General features: G+C 44.6%; 2 protein-coding genes across 6 annotated transcripts; both read right to left on the bottom strand.

Moving 5' to 3' along the window:
* Positions 1-11,518, bottom strand: heg1 (heart development protein with EGF-like domains 1). Of its 2 annotated transcripts, XR_007193014.1 has the most exons (14): positions 11,221-11,518; positions 6,134-8,041; positions 5,728-5,841; positions 5,149-5,271; positions 4,852-4,934; positions 4,640-4,692; positions 4,349-4,524; positions 3,217-3,351; positions 2,918-2,960; positions 2,775-2,812; positions 2,413-2,500; positions 2,097-2,274; positions 1,094-1,316; positions 972-990 (listed from the first exon to the last, which is right to left on the bottom strand). XR_007193014.1 is itself a non-coding variant. In XM_048238274.1 (13 exons), exons 1-13 carry the CDS (start codon positions 11,516-11,518, stop codon positions 1,173-1,175), a joined length of 3,381 nt encoding a protein of 1,126 aa, XP_048094231.1. In that variant the 3' UTR covers positions 1-1,172. The 2 variants fall into 2 exon arrangements, 1 of the variants encoding a protein (XP_048094231.1); XM_048238274.1 differs by having other exon boundaries at positions 1-1,316.
* On the bottom strand, positions 10,279-26,086 carry slc12a8 (solute carrier family 12 member 8). Of its 4 annotated transcripts, none has more exons than XM_048238280.1 (14): positions 25,904-26,086; positions 25,188-25,344; positions 24,905-25,051; positions 24,327-24,518; positions 23,808-24,039; positions 19,187-19,300; positions 18,273-18,360; positions 17,900-17,987; positions 16,595-16,741; positions 14,807-15,431; positions 14,521-14,618; positions 14,307-14,424; positions 13,778-13,838; positions 10,279-12,444 (listed from the first exon to the last, which is right to left on the bottom strand). In XM_048238280.1, exons 2-14 carry the CDS (start codon positions 25,332-25,334, stop codon positions 12,273-12,275), a joined length of 2,229 nt encoding a protein of 742 aa, XP_048094237.1. In that variant the 5' UTR covers positions 25,335-25,344; positions 25,904-26,086; the 3' UTR covers positions 10,279-12,272. The 4 variants fall into 4 exon arrangements, with proteins under 4 accessions (XP_048094237.1, XP_048094238.1, XP_048094236.1 ...); XM_048238281.1 differs by lacking the exon at positions 25,904-26,086 and adding an exon at positions 25,562-25,598; XM_048238279.1 differs by lacking the exon at positions 25,904-26,086 and adding an exon at positions 25,511-25,593.
* Between the last annotated feature and the right edge of the window lie 233 nt (positions 26,087-26,319).

The following is a 26,319-nucleotide window of genomic DNA, read 5'->3' as shown; positions in this document are numbered from 1 at the left end:
AACAATTTATGTTTTATTCTTTAAATATACATGTCTGACTAAAACGCCAGAGTAATCCACAGCACACAAACAAAAGGACAATGGATTCCTCAGACAAAATAACAGGCTTCTGTGGGTACAAATATAGTACATCTGATCGACATGTCCTTACTACACACACACAAACATACACACACACACACACACATGCACATAGAAGTAGATGTGTGTGGACGAGGGGTCTCAACACAGGTCCTCTAGCCCAGGCTCTGGGAACTCTCTACAAACTGACATGGTGACAAACTATGCTCTTACTTTCTGAAGAGGCTTCTTGTTCATCTAAGATTTTCTAGTAAACCTAGATCATTTATTTATATAATAAATCAACCAATAGTCCCTCAGCAGCCCTCCAGATGACAAACTGATCATTTAAATACTAATATTTTTAGTGTTCATGACAAAACTTTGGCTGTCCAGTCCGTCTCCCATTCAAATGAGATCTTAATGACTATGGGATCATGGCACTGATGATTGTGTTCTCAGCCTATTCTTGTGAAATCCAAACTCCTCATGATCAACAAACAAACGCACATTTCCACAGTATGCAATGGAAGACCTAATACAAATGTTAGGGCTATTTTTCATTGCTCAACACATCACTGCTACATACGTTTTCTGCCAAATAAACACACGGATATGTGCACGTACACATACACAAGCACACAAGCGTGTGCACATACACAAACACACACAATTACACAACAACAACGTTTCACATTCCTTAACACTATTATAAATACCTTTTAGATTTATGGCTTCAGAGATACACTACAGCTTTTGGGAAAGTCCTTAGTGTAAACCTGGATTTACTAATACTGAATAGTTGTTTGCAAAAAACAGGTTCGGCTTGTTAACTTGTCACATTATTTTCACATTCTTTTGATAGTCACCTTGAGATTTTAAACTTAGGCACGTCCAACATCCTCTCTTTCCACAGGCAAATAATAATAATAATAATAATAATAACTCCTCCATTATCTACATTTCCAGCCTGTAATGCTTCACATTGCCTGGTGAGCAGTGGTCAATTTAAAACCCAAGTCCTGTTCTGCCCGAGTTTCATTCGAGGGAAGACGCGTGTCCTCTGATTGAGCACCCCCTCCGCCTCCTGCCACCCTGCGCTAGGAGCTCAGTCAGAAGTAGTCCCGGCGGCGCGAGTCATCGCATATGAAGGAGGGGTTCCACTGAGCAGGGTAGATGCAGGAGTGGCGCGAGCCAGGCAGTCCAGAGAAAGGGTAGAGGCCGTTCCGCTCCAGGTCCGAGTTACGTAAGGCCGGCTGCAAAACAAACAATAACACAGAAAGAGAACCATGAACTCCCTCCCATGAACTCTTATGGATGGAAATCTATAAATCGCAAAGCAGGGTGTGTCACCACACAAGATGTCATATGTGGGGATCAGGTGGATGTGTGGGAAACTATACATGAGAGGGACACTTTGGGACAGTTGGATTTCAGAGGGTAAAATACTGGCCAACTAGTCTTAATAATAACGGTGCTCTAGCACTGCGTGGTGAAAATGAATTTCCTCACAAATGGTTGACTGATACAGCTAGCGATTTCCACCATACCCTACAACTATTTTCATTTTCAATGTCCTTAGTGCTTTCTTCATGGGGAAGATCACATGAGCACAATGTGACATGATCTACATTTTTATATTCTAACATCTGACAAACAAGAAAATGTACAAATGAATAAATCTATTTTAAATTATAAAACAAATTAAGAAAATGTACAAATGAATAAATCTATGATATATCTTGGTAAAAACCTATCCAGTGTCGACACAGTTTGAGAGCAGAATATACCCCTCAAATTGTCATTATTTTGAAGCCTAACTTAACAAACTTTTGTGTTTATGTGAAATTTGAATGTTTTTATTCATTCAAATTTTTCTGTGGTTAATGACTTCCTTTTCGGTGATGTATCTCATCTCATCTCTGATGTACCGATGTATTTACACCGGTATTTGGTTTAAAGAGACTTGCAATTAAGAGGGACAATTATGTATTCTTAAAGACAGCCATTAGGTGGTGGTGTGGCGCTATACGTACAGAGTAATAGATGTCGGTCATCTGCAGGAGATTCTTGGTGCTGCCATTCTCCTGCATCTCTATGGTTTCTCTGCCCCACTCCGTAGAGACGCGGTTACTCTTGGGGAAGTCAGCATATGGAGACATCTGTAAGTCTCCACTTTTGAAAATGATTTTGTTGATGTCATTTTTGTCCTTCCTGGAAAGGAAATGCACAAACAAATTAATGAACAATAATGCATTGATGAAGAATGGCAGTCAAAGACATTTTCTATTGAGTTTGTATGTTACTAATGAATGTGGTCAAACGAACACACATAAGTAACACAATTCTTACTTGCAGCAAGTCACTATGAGAGCAATGGTCAGAATCAGGAGAAGACCTCCAACGGCTGGCGACACTACTATGGCGATCAGCTTGTAGACTAAATGTACACAGGCACACGCACAGATACACACACAAGCAGAGAGAAACGCAAACACATACAGGACGTTAGACTGATGCAGTCTGAACCACTGTTGAGTGGCTATTTCCTTAAAGATTTCAGATGTATCCTACACAAATTGGTTTGTTAACACTTTCTAGGCTAAACAGTGGCAAGTCTTTCATCATTATAATTGGTGAGGACTACTGGGAGTGTGTACAGTATGTCTTTGGCATTATGTAAGGTATTTAGGAATGGGAATATAAGTACTTACAATTTGTGCAGTTGAATCCTCCAAAACCAAATGTGCAACTACAATAAACAAAACAATAATGTTTATTTGCGAATGATAATGACCAACACACAAATGTAGCCTAGTTAGCTCTATATGTACAGCGCAATGCAAAATATACTCACTTGACACAGACGCCATTTTTCAGTTGATAGCCATCACCACAAGCTTGAATGTAAAACAGTACAAAAGTAATATTACAAATCACTCCAATTCAGCATATCCAGTCACATGCACTGTGTACTCATTGCCAATACATATTAAACTTCATATTTGAACTTCAATTTGCACAAATCCTCCACGGATCTGCAGACTGTTAACTCAACTTGACTTTTTTCAGAAAAAAAATATATAAAACACTGTGTGGCAGTCCTTGTAAGCATTCACTGTTTATGGAATCAGACAGATGGAGGCCAACCCTTACCTAGACAAGTCTTGTCCTGATCGTGGTGTTTGTAGTAGCCCTCCCGGCACTCGCAGTACGGGGTGCCACTGTCGTCCCTGCAGACGGAGCGGTCAGGGTCACACTCATGGCTCTGCTCTTTGCACAGGCTCTCCACTGCAGGACAGACAAGACAGAGACAGGACATGTTCAGGAGCTCTGCTGCTCAGGACACACACACACACCAACCTGTCAGGAGCCCTGCTCAGGACACACACACCAACCTGTTAGGAGCCCTGCTCAGGACACACACACACACACACACCAACCTGTTAGGAGCCCTGCTCAGGACACACACACACACACGCACACACACCTGTTAGGAGCCCTGCTCAGGACACACACACACACACACACACACACACCAACCTGTCAGGAGCCCTGCTCAGGACACACACACACACACACACACCAACCTGTCAGGAGCCCTGCTCAGGACACACACACACCACCCTGTTAGGAGCCCTGCTCAGGACACACACACACCAACCTGTCAGGAGCCCTGCTCAGGACACACACACACACACACACACACACACACACACACACCCCCTGTTAGGAGCCCTGCTCAGGACACACACACACCACCACCCTGTTAGGAGCCCTGCTCAGGACACACCTACAGTACTGACCAATTTCACCAAAAATAATATACAATTCTGTGCGTGCTGAACGTACTGAAAGTTCATATCCTATCAATTGAAACAGTAAGTGGTAAACACAAGCAGAACTGTAATACTGGAATAAAAAGGTATTATTTTCCATGCGTTGACCATATGTTAGTTAACAATAAAGTTATAGTAGCAACTGGAACCTGCTCCGAGTTCTGCTCTAGTAGTCCACATCTCTTCTCAGCGTCCATACAGGCTGTTATGCTTACTTAACCAACCCACTTCATATTTGGCAGACACCCCATCCCCGCTGAAAACTTAACAGCACTACCCCACACAAAGAGCATATGGAACATTCAACTGAGCCCTCACAAGAGTCTTATCTGATGATAAGCAGAGTCTAATATTCTAGACAGCAGAGTGGAAAAACACAGAGCGGGGGAGGATGGTTGAGAGAGGGAGGAAGAGGTGGGAGGAGAGGAGTGGAGGTGGCAGACGAGTACCGTGATAGGAGAGTTTGTACTCGTGCACACGGCAGTGCGCTGGGTTGCGGCTGCAGTTCCTCAGGGCCACCTGGATGCTGTTGTAGACGACGGTTCTATTCACGTCGGCCGAGATGGAAAACATGTTCACAGCCCTGATGCTCCACTCCTCACTGCCATTTCGGAGGGTTCTATTACTGTGACAAAAACAGACATTATCTTTAAAACTTGTAATGGCATAGATACAGAATATATATGATTGTGTCAGTGTGCGTGTGTGTGTGTGTGTTTGTTAAAGAAAACACCACTCACCGATAACAAGAGGACCGAATGTAACCCCGTAGAATGGAGAGGGAAGCGTTCAGCTGGAACACAAACACAACAAGGTCACATCTCACTCTCCTCCACTGTGGCTTGCCAGCACCCACACTTAATGCACCTCCAATGACACAAGCCAGAGAAACTGGGAGAGGAGTTATAAGGCGCCCCCCCCCCTTCCCCTCCAAAGAGGTGACAGTCCTTACCAGATGTTTTATCTCTCCTTCAATTTCATGCAGCGAGTTGGAATGTGTGCTGTTGACACTGAAGAAGCCCAGGAAGGCCTTCACTGTGAATCAGAAGCGATCATGAGGACTCGGTTTAACATTCTGTTTGATTCCATGGAACAGTATGGCTTTTTGAGGGATCTAGTTGGGCCTAAACACTTTCACTCCAGTGTATTTTTTTGAATCACCTCAACTGACTAACTGACTTTGTTATATATGTGTGCATGTGTATGTGTTTGTGTGTGTGTGTGTGTGTAAGTGTGTGTTTCAGCTCACCCTTGGTGCACTCCCGGCCGTTCTCCAGGTCGGAGCCGAGGGGGCACTCGCAGCTGAAGGAGCCGTTGGTGTTGACACACGTGGAGCCGGGAGGGCAGGGGTTAGTCTCACACTCATTCACATCTGGAGGAGGAAGAGAGGAGAGTTACTGACACGCCGCCACACTCTCAACACCCAACAGGTCATCAGTCAAACCCTTGACATTGCTACACAATGATGTCTGATGGTGAGTTCTTATGCAACTTCTGGAGATACTTTGAATACCTCTTCAGCTTGGTAAATATGTGCTTAAAAGGTGATTAAGGAATTTCAAAATCAGTCTAAATTCATTCTTTTATTTTTGCTACAAGTAAATCCAAAGCGAAAAAGCAGATAAAACATGGGACCCACTATGTCATTAAGGTTTTTTCAGTATTATTTGAACACTAACAACACTTCTATGAAGTAATACATTGAAACAACTGTTTACAACATGACCATTAAAACTGTTATATTTCACAACAGAATGAAAAAGTACTGCTGTCCAAAGCTGGGAGGTTTGAGAGGTTTATTTGGAGATTGGGAGTGTGTGCAACTCACCCTTTGTGCATGTGGGTCCTGTCCATGCTGGGAGGCAGACGCAGCTGTCCGTGTTCCCAGCGAGTCTCACACACGTTCCCCCGTTGGCACAAAACTGTGAGCCACATGGAAGCCCTGGGAAGGAGAACAGGATATAAGCCCCAGAGCTCCACACGGCCTCTCAGTTACTCAACACAGAACCTAGCGAAGAATTAATATTGACTGTAAAGGTGTCAATAGTTATAACACCTAATAACACACATAATTAATGTGTTAAGACAATGTGGTAAGTGCTTGTTCAACAGTCTACCCATGTTATAAAAATACATTGTTCACACTCCGTGTGTTTCTGCTGACAGCGGAGGGAACACGCCCTGGGCCCCGAGAGCAGCATAACTGCATAATGTGGAATTTCTGGCGGGCAGACCTGGAACAGGCGTAGCAGACGTGACGGCCATCTGCGTGGTGGTGGCCTCAGGCTGGACGGTGGTGCGGCCCGGCGTGTGGCCGGCCGTAGTGGCCTCGGGGGCCCTGGTGGGGGCGCTCTTGCTGTAGGAGGCGGTGGTGGGACTGCGCTGGGCCGTGGTGTTGCCCGGAGTGGCCGTGCTGGTCTCCAGGTGCAGCGTGGTCACGTCTGTGGACAGAACCCCCGTCTCTGTGTGCTCCCCGCCGGTCGGGCTGTGGGTGTGGGGACCCCTGGTCCTGGAGTCAGGCTGCCGAGCCGGGGTGAAGGGGGTGCTCTGAGTCGGCCCCTGCGTGGTGTCCGTGGTGACGATGGTGGTGCGTGGGGTGTGGGTCTCCGCCGTGGAGCTGGGTTCCAGCTGGCGGGTGGTGAGGGGGGTGGGGGAGGTGGAGGTGGAGGTGGCTGGAGCGGAGGCGCTGGTGCTGGGGGCTTCAGTGGGCACCCCCTGGGTGTCCCTCTCTCCTGCTCCGTCCCGCTCCGTTTGATGTGGACTCTGGGTGGCTGGCTCTGAAGCCGTGGAGGGTAGCGCTTCGCTAGGCTCCGTGGGGCCCTGCGTCTCGGGGGTGAAGGGCTTGTAGTGCGAGTCGTCCCGAGCGGTGGGGCCTCCCCTGACCCTGGGAGAAGTAGTGGTCAGGCCCAGGACGTGAGTCGTCCCCTCCTCGGTGAGTGGCTGGACGCCATCCGTGTCCTCGCGTCTCCCCGTGCTAATGGAGCCGGTAGAGGGCTCAGTGGACAGCTCGCCGTCATGGACACGCGTAACCGTCCTCTCAACGCTGTCCGGCTGGGACATATCGGTGTGGCTGCTCTCTGAGGACAAGAACGGGGATGTGGACGCCCCGACGCCCCCCTGCCACTCGGTGTGGGACGTCCCGCTGCTGTAGGTGCGGCTGTCACGGTCAGTCACGTCTGTCCCCTGCCCTCTGTTGTTGACCACGGTAAGCGGTGGTGTGGAGCTGAAGATTACACCAGTCTCGGATGTCTGCTCAAAACCCTGCTGAGTAATGTTGTTCTGGCTGGTCTGAGACTGCGTCCATGTGGACAGATTGGGCCCTTCAGTCTCGGAGGACTCCCCAGTCTCAGTGCTGTTGGTGGTGTGCTGGGAGTCTGAGGTAGCAGCCGTCAGATCAAACCCATGAGACGTGGTGCTGTCGCCCTTACCGGTCACCCTGCCATGGAAGGTTGCCCCAGTGCTGTCCCCCCAGGCCTTAGAACTGGCGTCTGATAAACTGGAGTCCTCTGAGGTGTACGTGGAGGTGCTGTTGGAGGTGATGGACAGCAGGGTGCGCTCTCCCACCCGGCTCATGGTGGAGGAGACATACGTGCTGTCGGTCTGCGAGGGGGCGTCCAGATCACTGGTCGATGGCCAGCTCACACTTGGGGTGTCCCGAATGGTCCGAGCATCCAGGAAGGTGTGGCCACCCTGGGAGAAGCTGGGAAGCAGACGAGTGAAGTCTATACGCTCTCGCTCTGTGCTGCTGTCCGAAGTCCAAGCGGTGCGGGAGTTTGAAGACTCTGTGTCGTGGTCAGTAGTTCTGTGGTCTTCAGATGATGTTTCTGTAGTTCTGTGGTCTTCAGATGATGTTTCTGTAGTTCTGTGGTCTTCAGATGACGTTGCTGTAGTTGTAGTTCTGTGGTCTTCAGATGACGTTGCTGTAGTCGTGTGGTCTTCAGATGACGTTGCTGTAGTTGTAGTCGTGTGGTCTTCAGATGACGTTGCTGTAGTTGTAGTCGTGTGGTCTTCAGATGACGTTGCTGTAGTTGTGTGGTCTTCAGATGACATTGCTGAAGTTGTGTGGTCTTCCGATGACCTTGCTGAAGTTGTGTGGTCTTCTGATGACCTTGCTGTAGAGATATAGGTCTTCTGCTCTGTGGCTAAAAGACAGGGGAATATTACAGGTTAGAAATGTTTCCTTATCCATCCAATTTTATCTTTAAAATTCAGTATATAGGTCACTATTTTGACAAACATTCTTTTTAAATTATGCTCAATTGCTTTGGTTACTGGTAGACTTTACTATCCAATATACATGCCTGTTATGTGCACAATAGCCCACAAGAGTGTGCTTGGCACCATACAGATTTACCAGACATCAGAGACGGCGAGAGAAGATGTTTTCAGAAGTGGCTGCGGATGCAATGATTTTGGGTGGAGAACAATTGGCAGCCCAGCCTGTCTAAGCTAACAAAAGCCTGGGCCCTAAAAATGGAGGTGACTTGGCCCTTTGGGGATTGCAGTTTCCTTCCTAAAGCTGACCTAGCAGAAGCCCACGTTACAATAATGTCACTGCCTCCAGTTCATACACAAAAAATAATGTCATGATAAGGCACACTAGAACAATAATTAGAGTTGCCGTTTTTTATGAACTTACAAAAGAGAACTTCCTTAGGGAACAATGGTGAATATATGTGAATATGTGAAAGCAAAGTTTGGTCAATCACATGGGGATTATTGCAGTGATCCCCACACACATAGTACATAAATAAAGTATACAGTTAAGCAGATTAATAGTTATAAATGGCAAATTTAAAACATGTTGTCTCAGTTTTCCTTCATTTCCTTTGGATAGCATTGAAATACTGACCCAAAAACATTAACATTTACAAGCTATTTAGTTTCATTATTTACAGTTTCCCCAAAAGACCTTTATTAAGTCTTCCACAAATTCACTAAAGCTCCAATATGAAAGGTTCACATTCTTGACCAGAAAAACGAACATTGTTTGTTTGGTGTTTTGGGTGTGTCAGGGAGTGACAGCAGTTTATAGCTAAATGCCCTCAGCTTGGACTTGGGAAAAGCAGAAGATGTCATGAAAACATCTCACAGCCTGGCATTCAGTACACAGCCAAACAGTCATTGGGAGGAGTGTAAGAGAAGGACAATGAATTTACCACCATAACCAAATGCAGAAGGACTGCAGGCGGGCATTGGTTTGCCACAGCTTCGCATAGTAAATCAACTTTCTGGATCATTCCCTGAGAACTGTGCAGCAAAGTTCTTGTTTTTTTTTTTTATTGTGTTTTTTTTATTTTTTTTTATCTGGTATAAAATAGGGTTGTGTGAAACTCAGCTCTTCAGCTCTCTGTCTGGCTATGCCTCGCAATAATAAAGCTGTCCAAATGTGAAAGATAGAAGCGAGGCCATGACATCAGGATGCCCTTGAAAATGTGGAATTATTACCAATAGCACCGCTATGCAAAACAATTGTATGAGTCACAGAATCCTTTTAAGTCCCCAGAGTGACCGCTTAGACATAACTGAGCCAAATCCGGTTATTAAATGGAGGCCTATGACGAGGGGTTGCCTTTTCATTCAGTCTCCAGGATTGCACATCTGTACTGTTAATAGATAACTACACAATTTGTGTTCATTAGAAATCAGGGCTGGAAGAGGAGCTTTCTAATTATATCTTATCAGCTTGACTTAATGGATCATATAGTTTAAATATTTCAGTTGTCGGTCATACTATTTATAATAAAAACTCTAAAAAACAGTTAATATAAAATGTCCATGTCTATTCATCCACACTGAGTGGCACACTTATTAATTGAGGCAGTGACCTGAAAACCCTTCTGATCCTGGGCTACAACAGATTTAGAAGTCAATCTTTGATAAAAGCTTCATCATTTAACTAAACTGGGCTGTATGGGATAAGCTTCATCATTTAACTAAACTGGGCTGTATGTATGGGATACGCTTCATCATTTAACTAAACTGGGCTGTATGTATGGGATACGCTTCATCATTTAACTGAACTAGCTTCATCATATAACTAAACTGGGCTGTATGGGATAAGCTTCATCATATAACTAAACTGGGCTGTATGTATGGGATACGTTTCATCATTTAACTAAACTGGGCTGTATGGGATACGCGCAGCACGTCCCACATGAACATGTTGAGGGCTCTGGCTAGTGCATGATGATATTTCCCAAAAGTGGAATATTTGAGTTGGAATGAAGTCATTGGTGTAACCTTCTCATTCTAGCAGTGTAAGACAGACCCAATATTTGTTTAGGATGTCATCCGTTTATTTCCTAGGAATTATTCTCAATGGTGTGGACAGAAAGACATATACATCCTGGGGAAAAAAAACATAATGGTAGGCTACTTTTACTCCCCAAATTTTTTAATGCATCTGTTCACAAACATGACATTTGTATTCTATTCCATTAGTTATGTACAAAGTTATAAAGATAACAGTTCATTTAGACAACCCAGTAACAACAGGGAAGGCACTGTAGTGAATCTTAAGACATTCTGTCTTATACAAACAAACAAAATGTGCAGTGTACAGTAGGATTAAGTCATAACAAAATACAAAAAAGTTGGAAACCCATTTCATTAGTTTATGAAAGTCCATTTCATTAGTTTATGAATGTTATGTTACATATTTACGCTTTGTAAGTTAGAATTCATATTAGGAATATTTGTTGAATTGCAATTCTTAAAAAATAAATACATAAGTGGAACAGGTGACTCAAGTTTAAGACGGGAAATTTCCTCCACTCAAACCATAATACCCCTAACCCACCTACTCTCCCTTAGGGTTGTGGGTTTGTTACGTTTATCACTTTCGTTGTAAATTGGCCTACAGGGAAAAGACTGGTTGAACAAAAACTTTCCATGTAGGCTACATCTAACAGGTGGATGGAGTTAGTAGGCCTATGCCAAGTGAAACACCTGATGGGGGACTCCCAAAAGCAACTAATGTTATAATTGCATTACATTTTTTGTTACAATTGTTACATGGCTTCCATTGTTCTACTCTTTCCCCTTTAGATCAACTGGTGGCAAACTGCTGTGTAGGATACAATCAATTCAATTAATTAATTTTAGATAATTTGTAGAGGGATGTTTAATGAATTTAGACCGCATAGATTTTCAGCAATAGCGCTCATACACGTCTAAACAAATGTGTTCTCAAGCCAGCATCAGACTACAGAATACCGCATCAAGTTATGAAACCTGTCCTTGCGGACAGCATGGCTTTCGGCCCTTGCGCGAAGTGGCTGTGTTGGACAAATGCTGAGAAATGAATGACCCCGCTTACCCGATTTAATTTCGGTGTATAACTCCTCCGAAAAGCTCCGGTGAACATCTGTAATTCCAACCAAAGAGTCCCCAAAGTCTGTAGAAGTCCCCTTAGTATACTCAGTCATGGAAGTAGTCAACTCCTTTGGCAGAGCAGTTTCAGATAAATCAGTAGAAGGTACTAAAAAATAACCTCGGGACATCAGTGTGGAGTCCGTAGCCGTTCTCGGCGTCAAGGTTCCATCGAGAGATTTTAAAAGAGTGAAAAGTACTACAAGTACGACCTGGTCTGTGATTCTCAAAGTACACGTTTCCATTATAACGACGACCGTGAGACGGCGGACTGCAAACTAATAAGCAAAACGGCAAAGTGTCAAGGTCCACCATCGGAAACGGAGTTATCTGTCAATTTCTGATCGTGAAAGTCTCATAGGACAACAGGAGCCATTTAGCGGTATAGCGGGATTTATTTCAATGCACGCTTCCAGGGGCTGATTCAGAAGCCCGTATCACATCCGAAACAGCAAACTCCTCCCCCAGACAGACGATAGCGGTTTCCACCCAATTCCGCTCTGAGCTACTTTCCTCAGGCCTTGAGAGCAGTTATTGGTGAGGTCTAATCTAGTTGAATTGCATTGTGTATAATAATGAACTTGTAAACAACTTAGTTATTTACTGGATTGCACTTGTCTTAGTCTTTTGTGAAAATAAACTAGGGTTGCCATTGATGGGGGAACTGGGAAAGCCAATAGCCAGACTGTCATATGACCTTTTGTCCAGACAAAATAAACACAGCATCATGAGTAGGTAGTCTACACATTTGATGCAAGCTGCAGGCCTACAACCAGCAGTTCAACAGTTGGCTCAGTTTTTTTGTGTGACAGGTAGGCTAGGCCTAATCCAAACAGGAAAGTTCCATACAATTAGCCTAGACCAATTCACATTGATCATTTAAAATTACAAAACTAGAGGGCTCAAATTCTGACACTGACCCATACACAGATCATGAAAGAACTGTAACAAAACCTGTGATATGATTCCACCCGTCTCAAGTGTGAGGTTGGGGCAAAATCACTTCAGCTGAGAGCGGCCTATGCTATCAGAGCTTGTGATGAAGGAGGAGTGGTGGTAGCGTCCACGGGAGGCAAAGTCGGCATTTTCTTCTGTCAGCTGCCGGGTTTCCATGCCAATGGTTGACAAAGAAGGTGTCACAACAATCTGGTCCTGAGGGCTCTGTCCTCTCCTGAAACAGAAGCCAAGGTGGCCAGAAATCGGTCACAACACACAGGCTCAAAACATCACTCCCAGGGAGGGAGACTTACCATATCTCATTGTGACTGGGATCATGTTCATTTGAGTTCCTTTGGTCTTACCAAACCTACAAGAACCTAAAGAACTTAAGGGTCTGGACCAGATTGGGCCTACATCCAGATTAGTGTCGCTGTCAGCTGTTATCAGGGAGAACCTTTCTAAGGATTTAAAGGCATAGTCTGAATCTGGCAAAAGGTTGTTGATATATACAGTACAGGCCAAAAGTTTGGACACACCTTCTCATTTCAATGCGTTTTCTTTATTTTCATGACTATTTACATTGTAGATTCTCACTGGCATCAAAACTATGAATGAATGCAAAGTTATTTGACCCACAGATGAATATTTGTCAAGTTATGGCTCGCTGAATATGGTATTAAAAAAATAGCAACTTTGAAGAAACTAGAATATAAGACATGTTTTCAGTTATTTCACACTGTTTTGTTAAGGACATAATTCCACATGTGTTCATAAATAGTTTTGATGAATCTACAATGTAAATAGTCATGAAAATAAAGGAAACGCATTGAATGAGAAGGTGTGTCCAAACTTTTGGCCTGTACTGTAGATCAACAGACAATCACATTACACACCTCTCTTCCCTACTCCCAAAGCAACCTGTTGATTGGCTGGAATCTAATGTTTGCTTCCCATTTACAGAGCCAGGGCATTGTAAGCTTACAGACCTTTTTGAGCAGATAGACACCAAGAGGACCATAAGGGGGCAAATTGGCACAAACAGATTGGAATCACAGACTGTACCTACAATATATTATTTGTGCATATGTAATTTACACCATCATATCTATGTGAGTGCTTGAGGGTTTTTTGTTGACACATGATCGTGTATTACCCTTCATTAAATCCCTTTCAATATTCAGGTTCATATCAGACTTGGATTTAAAAATATTACTGTTCTTTTTTTGTATTTAGTATGTATATTAAGCAAACAGTGTAAACGTAGGGTCTTAATTAATGTGCTTCTCAGTTGCCCCAGGGTTTTACTACCTCATAATAGCTAAGGAAACACTGGCAACATTTAATACTGCCTCTGCATATATTTTAAAACCACAAAGTTTGACAGACAGACAAAGCAAAAGTTAAAGTGGAATGCTAGTTCTGCTTCAATTTGCAGTTGAATGTTATAGACGGGAAATGGCTTAATGAGGCAAAGCAAAAAATAAAGCCATTAATCTACCAGGAGACAGTTTAAGAGTTTCCTGAAATCCATGAGCCAGAGCAACAGCACCAGTTTAGTGGCTTACCTCCCTATGTTCCTCAGGGATAATCTGATCCATCTGAAAAAACTGAACTGCGCAGCAGCACCTGGGACCAAAAAAGGAAATTATACAGATAAACTGCCATTATGTCATTTTCATTTCTTTCTCATACTTTAGAGCATTGTGACTTTCCCCTCTAGTCATGTATTTATGAATGAAAGCAACATTGACTCATTTAAGACCTTACACCTGTGTGCTAAGAGACTGCAGTAGCATAAGACCTAGATCTTCCCCACTGCTAGTCAATAGTCAGAAGGGGACTGCCTGGCATTGTGGAGGGATTACGTATCACAGAGCTGGAAAGCCCACTCAACAGCTGCAATACAGGTACAACTGAGGCACTCACTAAAACATTTGAGGTTCTCAGTCATCATCCTGTTAGGGATGTGACCATGTCACCTTGACTTTGAGGTTTAAAAATGCAGAAAACAAATACAGATGTGTAAAGAAACCTGAAAGGAAAATACAATGTATCCAGAAGGCATAGGTCTAGCCCACACATTTTATAACCTACCTGTTGGCAAACCCGGGCTTGTTTTTCCAATGTAGAGGTAGAGTATAAGAGCAACTAAAATATTCACCAGGGCATATATCCACTGAATTACAAACATGATCAGAATAGAACAAAATGCCTGTAGAGAATCAAAGACAATTTATTAAGGTATATTATGAGTTGGTCAAATATATGGTTGAGTAATTTGCAATACCACAACCTAGAACCTACTTACTCCTATTAATGCAACCCAGGGGTTGCAAAGTTTTGCGTAACAAGAGTTTGGCATTGGTCTAATCTCTGGTTCCTCCAGCTTTGGTTTGGTCTCAGCATCTGTTAGGAGAACAAACATGAAGTAGATCAGAAATTACTAGTTTACATTCATATATTTTCGTGATAACTCTATAACATACTGAAAAAGGTATCAAAATGCTGCATTTAAACATGTAAAAGTCTTTGCAGGCTCAGGATACAGAAATTAAGACACTGCACAATTCCTGTTTCCTAGCTACTATTGTTACCAGTATTTCCATATTGTTCTCCAGGTGAGAAGTCTGTATGCGTTTCCCCCAGGTTATGTGGTTTCCCATGAATACTGTTATTATTTTGCAACTGGGTGGCATCATTTTCAGGCAGAACTTTCTCTGCCATTGGATCGCCCTCCTCTTTGTCCTTGAGGGCAGAGGCGGTGCTGTCCAGGCCCAGCCCGAAACTGTCCATCAACGTTTCCTTGGCAGGGACCTTTGCCCTCTTGCCCCTGGCCCTGGGACCTGGCGCAGATGATCTCTCGCCTTCGGCTGGCGTGCTGCTGGGCAGTGGAAATATCTGGTCCATGTCCTTGGTGAACTCCAGCAGCGTACCGTTGCTTGCCTTCGTGATGGAGCAGTCGCTTCCATAGCTGGAGTGGGTGGTTGCCATGAGTGGCTTCCTCTTGCTGTGTTGCTCGGTCAGAGGCCTTGTCCTCTTGACCTGGAGGTTGTAGCTCATGGCCATACTGAAAAAGGCGTAGTCAATGATGCTGTAGGTCAACATGAAGTTGATGGTGACGATAGGGGCCAGGGTGTTGACCTGGCCTATGAAGATGAAGGCCATCGAGAGCAGGCTGGTAAAACAGATGGCTGCTACTGGAGTCTTGTTGGCCCCTTTCTGTAAGTTACACGGGAAACACATATTCACACAGTCTGGAATACATGACCATTAGTTTGATTTATTTACAGTTTTGTGATGTGAATGGTAAAAAAGGAGAAATCACAAAGCCATTAGTGATATTGTATAATGGATTATGTAATTAAATGAGAATGGATACTGAGTGTATTGCGTAATGTGTGTTTCAGGGGAAAGGGGGGAAAAAGCTGAAATCTTCAATCATTTCTGCCTATCAGTGTTCTGCAAATCTATGGGTAAGCCTCCAATTCAAACAGTCCCAAAACCTTCCTCCTGAACTCTGACAGAAAAAATATCACCTAAGGGCATTTTGTTCCGCAAGGCGTGCAACACAAGGGCCTTTCCAAGTCCCCGAGAGCCAGACTGAGGTTGTCTAACTACGGCCCGACAGGCTCACATTGCTGGCACTCTGGAGCTGGACTGCTCTCCAACCTGGGCTGGCCCTGTCTCCGCTTCCTGCATTTGTTCTTGGGCTTTGATACGGGCGAGATGTCTAGGGCCTCGCTGCGGCGCTCCAAGAGGGGGGTCAGACAGCGCTCAGGGCAAGGGAAAGGGCGTGTTGCTTTTTGAAAAAAGGCACAATTGTGTTCCACTCCATTCCCTCACGTCTGTCGAGTGCACTCTGCCACTATAATTAGGAGCCTCTCGCTTTTTTTGTGGTCCGTCCCTCTAACAGAAGCACCAGGAGCTGAGGGAGCTCTAATTAAGCCAGCAGAGAAAACACTTCATTAAAACCATATTAGCCTAGAGGGCAATGCGAGAGGCCACACGGTTGGGCAGTTCTCAATGAATCAGTATGCTCAGGTCTGGGCTGAGGTGACGTTCACAACAAAAATTAAGATTTCAAATGTCCCCCCTTAACAGCGCTACCACAATCACTGTTTTATAAACTATTGAGGTCATTTAATTTATCCCTGTATGTTCTCCTGGGAATATGAGAAGAGCTATACGCAACAGTTGAGATCTCTCTGTTCAACGTATTGCTCACACCACGAGTGCTGAATTGTTCCTGGCTTATCACTTGGACTGGAGCTGGAACTGACGGGAAATTAGGCTTAGGTTTTTACTTTTCCTTGTCTGATAACTGATGAAAATAGGATTTTCGACTTTCTACACATGTTCACCGTGGCCAAAGTTTCACACACCCCATGTCCGAAAATGCCCAGGGCTGTAATGACTTTCTCCTGAGCGATGCACTGGAGTATCCTGGGTGCCCCGTACAGGCCGCCCATGCATGAGGCCAGGGAGGAGACGTAGAGGCCCAGCAGAAACAGGAAGCCCACCAAGGAGACCTGGGAAAAAACAAACAGAGAGGGGAAGAGAGTGCAGTGGGCTACACCCAACTCAGTTCCGCTCAGCCCTTTGCAGAAAAAAAGTTATATTGTGTTGAAAATAAATCAAGCAAAAGAATGTCTGATATAACAATGTCACACTATCTCTGCTTACGGTTACGAAATATGCTACCTTTCTAATTCAAATCTGACTTAAACTTGAATATATTAAGTTAAGTTAAATAGTTTAAACAGTACTGCAATACAACACACTTTTAAAAGCACAAAAATGCACAAACAGAAAAACATGCATTTTTCTCGCTGAGGAGCACAATTCCTGAGGTCTCGCCGACTGACCATGCCCTCTCAGCTCATAACTCGGAGCGAAACCACACTTGTTGAGGCCCAACTGGGCCGAGGGACAGCTGTGGGCAGCCCCGACCCAGGCTGCTGGCCTCCTGAGGGGGGTCACGCCCCAGCTGGGCTCCAGGCTCATCTGACACATTCACACCAGCTGTACAAATGGGGTCCACGCAGCATGCATGCCTTGGACATTAACTCTCCAGGGGCTTGGTCCACTGAGTATATATGAATGAGGATAATGCAGGGAGAGGGGCTGAAAGTATGGATCTGTTTGGCCTGTGCATGCACAAAACTTTCTCCTGAGGTTTTCAGTCCAAAGGAGCATTCCTTCAGCTATCCTTCCAATTATTCCAAACAACTCCCCCAATCTCCACCCCATCCCAAAAAAACTAAAGACTCCTAAATATATTGTATTACCTACTCCATACACAAATATAAAACAAAGCATAGGTTTTCAAATATATCCCTTTACAATTAAAAGGAGAGGGGGAAATGTGTTTGAATAAACAACCACATTCCCACAGCAAGGGAGAAGGCCACAGCTATGCTTTAGTTGAGGCAAGAGAAACTGGATCTGTCCACATGTGTCATGATTCATTATCTGCTGCTAGGACTCCACATTACGGGGGCTGTTACTGTACAACAGGTGTGGGTGAAACCGTGGCGAACCGTTGGTGAAACCTGAAGAGCTGCGTTTCAGATACCCAGCAGGACAAGCACAAGCACATCCCACACAAAACACGCCAGCTGCTCTGGGGAGAGTGGGAGATGTGCCGATTGGGAAATGTATGGGTTTGAGTTTGCACCGAGCTGTACCTTTTCAGCGATCAAGAAATCATTGTGCAGGGCCTCTCTGGTGCAGATGGCTCCCAGCAAGAACACGAAGACGAGATACAGGAACCACCTGGTGATTCACACAAGGCAAGATTAAAAAGAGCCCTCTATTAATAGACAGTCACAAAACAAAAACACACACAATTAGCAAGCTGACATCTGGGCTGATCATATATTTATATATTCAGAATGATATAAAATAGCCTGAATAGTGTCTAAAACTGCTTGGATTCCCTTGACTGGATAACATTCATGGCTTGGACAGGACTGTGATTTTTATCCATGATCGCAAGAAGAACTGCAGATGGCCCCTGCTGGCTCTCCTCCACCCCCGGCCCATGAAAGAGACACTCACGAGGTGCAGACGGCCGCCAGCGTTCCCACAGGGATGTTCTGCTCGGGACGCTGGAGATCGGAGCTCATGTTAAAGCCCGCCATCACACCTACACATCAGAGACAGACACAGACACAGACACAGACAGAGGGGATAGGCGTTACTGTCCAAACACATCCCGGCCCAAAAACAGAGCACCTTTCACGGCCCCGACGGCAGCTACACGCCTCCCTGTTCCAGGGTGGTGAAAACTTCACAGTGACCTTTATCATAACTATTTGTTGGATGTATGTTCCTTCATTTCCACCGAGCAAAATTATTCTCTAATTAATGCATATGTACAGTATGAATATGGTACAATAGTTCCTCCGACATGTTTAAGGAAGACATCTTAAATGTGAAGACACAACTTGAAAGGGACAAGGCAATGAAAAGAGAGGAAGCAGGGAACTTCAGCTTTCTTCCTGCGCTGAATGACTGGGCTGAGGAAAGCACTGGCTGCTCTCCCCTCATAACGCCATGGTAACAGAGTAATGGCCCTCTGGTGACGGAGCACCACTTCAGTGAGTTATCTGCCAAGACATGCGGAGGGGCTGGGAGAGGTTCCCACAACAATCATGTCCAGTCACTCAGCACAAAAGAGACAACAATACATTAAAAAAAGCTTTGCTGTTAGAGGACCAAAGATAGCACACAGATTAATTGTACCAATTGGCTATTGTATATCTTGGATATGTACAAATTTGAATCATCATTGAGTTATGAAACAGTTCAACAAAGCTAAAGCAGTACTTTCTGATGCTCATAAATGACTACTTTAAATATGTTATTGTAGAAATTGTTTATGCTGTTTTGTTTTTGCTCTTTGGCAACATTGTACCTAGTCATGGTAATAAAGCAACATTAAATTGAATATGAAAAAGTTCATGTGTCACCTGTGGCTGCTGGGAAAAACACCCCAAACACACTGAAGAAGGTCTCTCCATTGGTATAGTCTGGCAGCAGATTTCTGTGCAGCAGTTTTGCGGAGTACCCAACAAACCCATGCTCTGTGAAGTCAGTCAAAAGTAACATCCTCAATCAACTATACATATGCAGGACAATGACTGGACAATAAAATTCATAAACTCACCATTCAACTCAAACAACATGATGCACACATTGATGCTTGTGGCAAGCTTTTATTTTTATTCTACTCATCATAATCCACGTGCAGTTCTGAAAATACATTTTTTACACTGTAGTGTATATAGATTATAATACCATGATTGATGATCGGAGTTCTCACAGCTTCATGAGGAATTCACAAAACCTCAAAACCCGATGAGCCAACTTCTTCTGAAGCAAACACACCCTCTTCTCTACAATGCAGTTTGGCAGTGTACGTGCTAAATACTTTATTAGATGTGAAAATGCTCTGAGAACCAAGGGGATAACAAATCATCTCACCTCATAGGGCAGATACGAGGATCAGAATGAAATGAAAGGCTTCCTTGGCTCCTGATGGGCCCGGAGATTTAATGAAAACCAGTGGTGTGGTGCTGCTCTTGGTAGTGAAATAGTAAAGTTTGATTGTAAATGAAAGCTAGGGGGCATATATATGGCATGGAACATGGTGGCCCAGACTCCCCCCTGGCTGCTGACTGGCCCTCCTCCAGACCCCTCCGTGGTCCGGGCTCTGGGTGTCTGCTTCGGCCCGGCACGGCCCCTTACATAAGCGTCCAGGGGGGATATGGGCCCGCGCCAAGATGCGTGCAAACCAAGGGCCGTGCCTGACACTCGGGCGGGTTCGCCAAGTTCAATAGTGCGGCCCTGCAGCTCTGATGGAGGGAGGGAGGGCGGGCTGCGTCTGCTGCTGCGGCGGCGGCTGCACAGAGCTCTGGGCGTGTTCACAGGCAAACAAAACAAGCCTCGAAACAGGCGCCGAACGACCATTTGCACAAACAGCGGTGGGAGATATCACCGCAGTGCTGGGATGGGTGTGAGGACAATGCTGATTTGTTAGTGAGGTCCCTATGGTGACATGGAAAAGATGCTGTAGCTCTGTACTAGCGGTGAAGTAAATGATACGACATGATGTCATGAAGGAAAAGAATAACCCATGAACAAAATCCAACACAGCTTGCAGACTTGCAGACTTAAAAATGTCTACTCTCCATAGGAGAGAGTAAAATATAGGTCTGGTCTGGGTTTTTATGGTTCACTCCAACACAATGGCTTTCCACTGGATGCGCTGAGCGAAAGCTCTGGCTAGCAGAGACAAAGCATTAATTCAGAAAAGAGTCAAATCTGGGCCCGCCTGTGCTCGAGCATGAACCATTTCCCTCTTGGTTATCTTGTGATGGGAAAGAATGTGTTCTCTCAGATTAATGACATGTTTATCCAAAAGGAAGTCGCCACCCTTTTCAGAAGCCCGGCCTGTTCCTACCCTTGCAAGTCACGGCGCTCAGAGAGACGCTGCTTGCTCCAGGCCCGTGATTGTGGCTGAGGATCAAGGCCTGCCTACTCAATGCACTGCCAAAGGAAAGGCAAATTAGGCTCCCACAGCACTGGCGTATCCCAAGCCATGCCTCTCTATCAGTCATCAGAAATACAGATGAGGATATTCCACATGAAATCAAATACACACACTCTCAATCATTAGAACAATATTGTCATGATTCTCTTGAATGTAAGGATTATATAGTTGGACACCGAATACACATGTCTGATCTATCTAGACTGAGATTATATTTATGGAATTGATCATATTACATTTTAAAAATGACAGAATTATGACCATCATTTTAAAGATCTCATTGAGTAAAAACTCAAGTGATTACAAACCAGAGTTTTTAAATCTGGTGGCAAGCCAAATAAAGTGAGGGCACAAAGGGAAAGGTGTTTTTAGACGCAGTTTGAAGTCTCGTGATGGCCTGCTGCTCCTAGTCAACTGTGTGCCCCCTCCCTGACTGCGCTGACGGGCCTTCTCCCATCTGTGGCCCAAACCTTTATGTAATGGACACAGAGGAGTGAGTCGGGAGGGCTTGTGTCATGGAGACAGTCTTTTGTGACATGAGTTCAAGCCCTCTATTTATAGGAGGAGTTCAGATCAGAGGACTTGGACCAGGAAGTGGTGATGTGGAGGCTTCAAGAGGAGCGCTCCAATCAGCTTCCTGCCTTTTTCTTTTGTCACGGTCCAAATATGTGGGTGAGCCCGGTTAACACCCTAAACCCAAAACCATGAACACAGGAGAGCTTCCTGTCCAATTGGAGGGAGTTGGAGCAGCGTGTGTTTACGTTGTACCAGTGTGGGTCAGTACACAGTCAAAATCATATATGGTGTTCCATATGTGTGTGCACAGTGCACAGGAGCCTGACAGAATACGGTCAAATGAGGCTGCCCTCCCCTGAGAGGATCATAACCACTTTGAGGTCGGCTGCAGTATTTACAAAGGGAAGGGAATTAAAAACCAGCCCCTTTCAAAATAAATGGAGGACAGTTTGGATAGGAGGCTTCTGTACCTCATAAACAATAGAATTCTACTTTCTATTAACTTTCGCTTAGACATTTCTTCACATTCATTAGATCTCAGGGGGAACTGCTTTGCCTTTGGGTTTAGACACCAAAACCACAGGAAGCCTTTGTCACCATGAATCACTGGTTACACATCTCCGTGAGGTGAGATGGGGAAGCACAATCACATTATGAAGTGAAGTGGGCTATGGTTTATATGGTTTGCAAAACAGATGAACCGAGAAACAACTCCTTCGAGCACTCTAACCACATTTACATAGTTGAGATTTAGAAAATGGGTGTTTCACCGTGGTGATTTGACAGCAATTCACATCTTTCAACACTGAATTTCAATGAGTTAGGCCATCGCCAACTCTGTTTGACCCTCTATCTATATTTGCTTATGACACCATAAGCTGAACTTACAGCCAATCATAACTATAATGTTTCATCCTTGTTATAGTTTTTTTATCCTTCATCCTTGTCAGATGAAGATTGACTGAAGACAGCCAATGGCTTTCCAGTGCCATCCACATCATTTTCACACCATTCAAAGTCCTTGGAAGCTCTCACTGTTTTCAATAAGTTCCAGGACACCCACACAGTCCCACCCCCTGCCTTCACACACAGAGGGAGAGAAAGAAGATGGCTTTAACATCAACATGATATTGGTAGTCACACACAGTTCCTCCGGCCAACCACCTGGCCTTTCGGCAACGATTACCAGCGTTATCAGACTGTAAACACATCTGCCGCGGCAGCTCTGCTTCTCCTGCCACTGGCAGGTAACCCGCCCACGTGGCGCTCTGCCCGTGGCCCGAGCGAGTGGCTCGCAGGCCGGCCGCCAGCAGTGAGCTCACTCCCAGCACAACCAGGCCTAATTGGAAAAACCTGGAGCAAGCGTCCCACCGCCTCCATTCCCCCAGCCTGCGGAGTGCAGTGTGGGCCAGGCCCTGCTCCTGAAGGAGGGGCGGTGGGGTGTTGGTGGAGGGGTGACAGGAGACGTGCTGGGGTAAGATTTCACACACTGCAGCACCACCACCACCACCCTGGCCACCCCACTCCCACTCCACACGGCTACTGCTGTGGGCTGGGCTGAGCCTCCCTCTCCCTCTCCCTCCCTCCCTTTCTCTCTCTCGCCACAGGGAGGAACTGCCCTCATGGAAGGGTCTGCACAGAACCCTGGACAGGAAGCTGATAATCAGGAGAACAGGAAGTGCTGGAATCGACTTCCTGAAGGCACGAGTGCGGGGAGTACATACTGGCCCTGTCTGAAACATTCAGCCCCTTCCTTAAGCACAAAAGGCTTCAGAGTAAACAGAGTACGGGGGCTTTGGGCGCCCCTCACGTCTCATATACTTCCCCTCTACCCAAGCCAGAACAATGCTACAGACTCCACTCTCATTCTTTCGCTATTTGTCCTCCACTCCCTCATGAGGAAACTTAAACTATTAAATAACCTACCAGCACTGTAAATGCCACATAGCTTCAACCACATGGCTATAACAATGGATTTGGTTTTCATTTGGGTGACATATACAACAGCTGACTTGATTTGACCTGAACTGGAAAGATTCAAAATCATCAAGGGACCCATACTTTTGCCTCAACAAATAAAAAAAAAAAACTAATAAATGACATGGACTAGGTAGGTCAGGAAGGCACCATCATGTAAGTCACATAAAAAAATACAAAGTGAAAGTAAAGAATAAGGCCCACAGGCTGCTCTCTAGTGGACAGACTGAAGGGACATGGAATGGAAAAAAAAACTGCTCTGACAGAGCCGTAAATAGGCTATATAGGGCTCTGTGCCCGGTGATACTACAGAGACACCTACTGGTCAACAAGGACCAAAAGTTAGGACGTAAATCTAAAATGACTACATCCATGGAAGCCATGTAAAGATCCACTGATTTCACTTCACAAACTTCATGTTTTATACATTCACGTGTTTAAATCATGACACATATGGAAAAAGGTAGCACTTGCTGGAAAACTACAGAACAAAAAAGATCAATTAATTCTGTCAAAGACTTCATGCACACAAGATTATTACCGACCTGGATCCAGGTGGGAGAAAGTTCCAATAACAAAGTCCAGAGTGGACACGGCAAGTATTCCCAGCAGCACCAGCTGCAGGCGGACTATCCACTTGACCCCTGCGAGGTTGATGCCGAGCAGACCCAGCAGCACGGCCACGGAGATCCCACGCACCACCCACACGCTCTGCAGGGCCAGGACCTCGGCAATGGACTCAGAAAAGCCTGTGATGTACATAGCTCCAGCGACACACTACAAGGCCATAACACACAATGCACGGAGAGTCTCAAAAGGACAATGACTGGTATTCAGATAAGAATGATCTGAAATGTCTAACCATGTGTCAATGTGTGATATCTTTTGTAACATACAAAAGATAACATTAAATTCTTTAATTGTAAAATATACAACATATGACTCAATTGTACTTAGATGGGGGATGGAATGGAATAACCCTGTAATTCTGTCCACTATGTTGAGTGTGCATACTGACCATGGCAGTGTGGTTAACAACAGACTCTGATTTTTGACTCACTCACCTGCCCAAACACGTAGAGAAGTCCAACGGTTCCTCCAACTCGGCGTCCCAGTACTGTGGAGATCATGGAATAGACTCCCCCACCGCCCACTCTGCAACGTTCACACACCCCAATCCCTGACATCACCGTCACCAGGGCCACCAGCACCACCAAAGACACCAGCAGCATGCCGAGCAATACACCAGCGTTGCCCTGGCAACAAGACGGACATCAAAGTAAAGGTTTACCTTATTGTCTCAAATACAATAAAAACATCTTGGATCAAAGAGCGGTTCAAACAAGACAGTACATGAAAAGAAAACTACACATTTCATAGTAGAAAGAAATAGGCTAGTGACCAGTTGTAACAAGATTATCAGTCTCACAGCCTCCAAGGTTTTTCTGTTTGTTTTTATCAATGACAGATGAGTTGAAGGCACAGTTTTAAACTTTAAATATTTCAGTTGTTGAAATGTTGAAAGATTTAAAGTACATAGAGGAGGAAGTTTCTTTTTGTTTTTTCATATGTAGTACAGCTCACTAAAGAGAGACCAGCAGTGTGTACAATGTCTACCCTGCAGGCACAAGTGCAAACTTACCACCAGCCATCCTGTTCTGAGGAAGAGAACAACACCAAATATGTTGATCATGCAGGTGGTGAAAACACCATCCCATGTCCCGAAGAGGATGGGCTCCCAGACAAACAGTTTCACTTTCCACCATGGCTGTGTAGGACTCTGTGAAACCTGGATAGAGACAAGATTGAAAATGCCTGTTTCCCATACTGCTTTAAGAATTAATAAGCAAATAAAAAATGTAGAATGTCTGTCTGTTCCAAACAGACACTGCAAGATGAAACAAAATAAATAAAATGATAAAGACCTGGGCATTTTCATGAAAAAGCTCCTGGACATGATAAGAGCTTCTGGAGTCACTCTTGCCATCCCATGAATTCAGGAGGTCATTATTGTCTTCCGCAGAGGACCTGGTTAAGGTCCATGAGAAAGATGGGTCTTCCATGGACAGCATTTTAGAACTCCTAAATGTCACACACATGATTTAAATGCAAAAAGTTATCCATGCCAACCGTTTAGAAACACTGTGTTACTGCTATTCATTAAACAGCTAGTTAAGCAGTCAAATAACAATCTAGTCATGTGACTATCAGTTGAGTTAATATTTTATAATGGGGAAAACCTGTTTACCAGGTTCACCATATGCCTCATCTCAGTTAGCCTACATGCTACATTCATCACCTTTTCCGTTTTCAGAATGGTAAAAACATCTTCACACCTGTGTTGTTCATTGACACTCTATTCCAGGTGCATGACCATATGTTAATTGGACCTAGCCTACATAGTCACGTGATACGGATGCATATCGGGATGTCTATGAAATTCGAAAATGTGACCATTTCTGACACGAACATAATTTACACTCAAAACTGTAAACGACTAACTGTAAAACTTTCAGGCAGAAATTAACTTACAGGACAAATGCAGTAGTCCACGTTCTCCCCTAAATTCCTTGAATTTCCCCTAGGGACCAATAAAGTATCTATCTATCTATCTAAATGAATGCTTAGGCTCTTTGCTTACTTCAAGTTAGTGAGAGATGAGTGCCATCCTCTTCTGACGTCTCATTTGCACTTCTTTTCCAGGTAAGAAAATTCCACAAAATTGAAATAGTCTAGTTTAATTCAATTTATAAACTTTCTTCTTGAATAATCAAATTAAACTCTCTTCTTTTAAATAATCAGCGACATTGCGCTGAATAGCACCACGCTGGTGGGTTATCGCGTAGGTTATTAAAAAATTATGCTACGTGGTCAATGTTAACGTCATTAAACAAATGTTTGTTTTGACCAATGCCTACCCAGGTGTGCTTCTATGCCTGGAAAAGTCACACCCCAGCCATTTGGTTGTAAGTTTTGGCCAACCTTCAGGGGACGTCAAGTGTTTGCTGGGCATGTATAAAAACTACAGATAGCATTTACGAATATGACGAAGACGAC

Source organism: Alosa alosa, chromosome 3, assembly GCF_017589495.1.
Source record: "Alosa alosa isolate M-15738 ecotype Scorff River chromosome 3, AALO_Geno_1.1, whole genome shotgun sequence".
NCBI lineage: Eukaryota > Metazoa > Chordata > Actinopteri > Clupeiformes > Clupeidae > Alosa > Alosa alosa.
The sequence above is the reverse complement of the archived record's forward strand: the minus strand, read 5'-3'. Positions and strand labels throughout refer to the sequence as shown.

Excerpts from the sequence above, each read along its gene's own strand:
- heg1 (XM_048238274.1), bottom strand. The coding sequence starts at position 11,518 with ATGGAAACGTGTACTTTGAGAATCACAGACCAGGTCGTACTTGTAGTA. Across the intron at positions 4,693-4,851 it reads AAGGAGAGATAAAACATCTG|CTGAACGCTTCCCTCTCCAT; the intron begins GTAAGGACTGTC and ends TTTGTGTTCCAG. Across the intron at positions 1,317-2,096 it reads TGACCGACATCTATTACTCT|CCGGCCTTACGTAACTCGGA; the intron begins GTACGTATAGCG and ends TTTGTTTTGCAG.
- slc12a8 (XM_048238280.1), bottom strand. The coding sequence starts at position 25,334 with ATGCTGTCCATGGAAGACCCATCTTTCTCATGGACCTTAACCAGGTCC. Across the intron at positions 24,040-24,326 it reads TTCTCTACGTGTTTGGGCAG|TGTGTCGCTGGAGCTATGTA; the intron begins GTGAGTGAGTCA and ends ATGGCCTTGTAG. Across the intron at positions 15,432-16,594 it reads TGGGCATTTTCGGACATGGG|AAAGGGGCCAACAAGACTCC; the intron begins GTGTGTGAAACT and ends TGTAACTTACAG.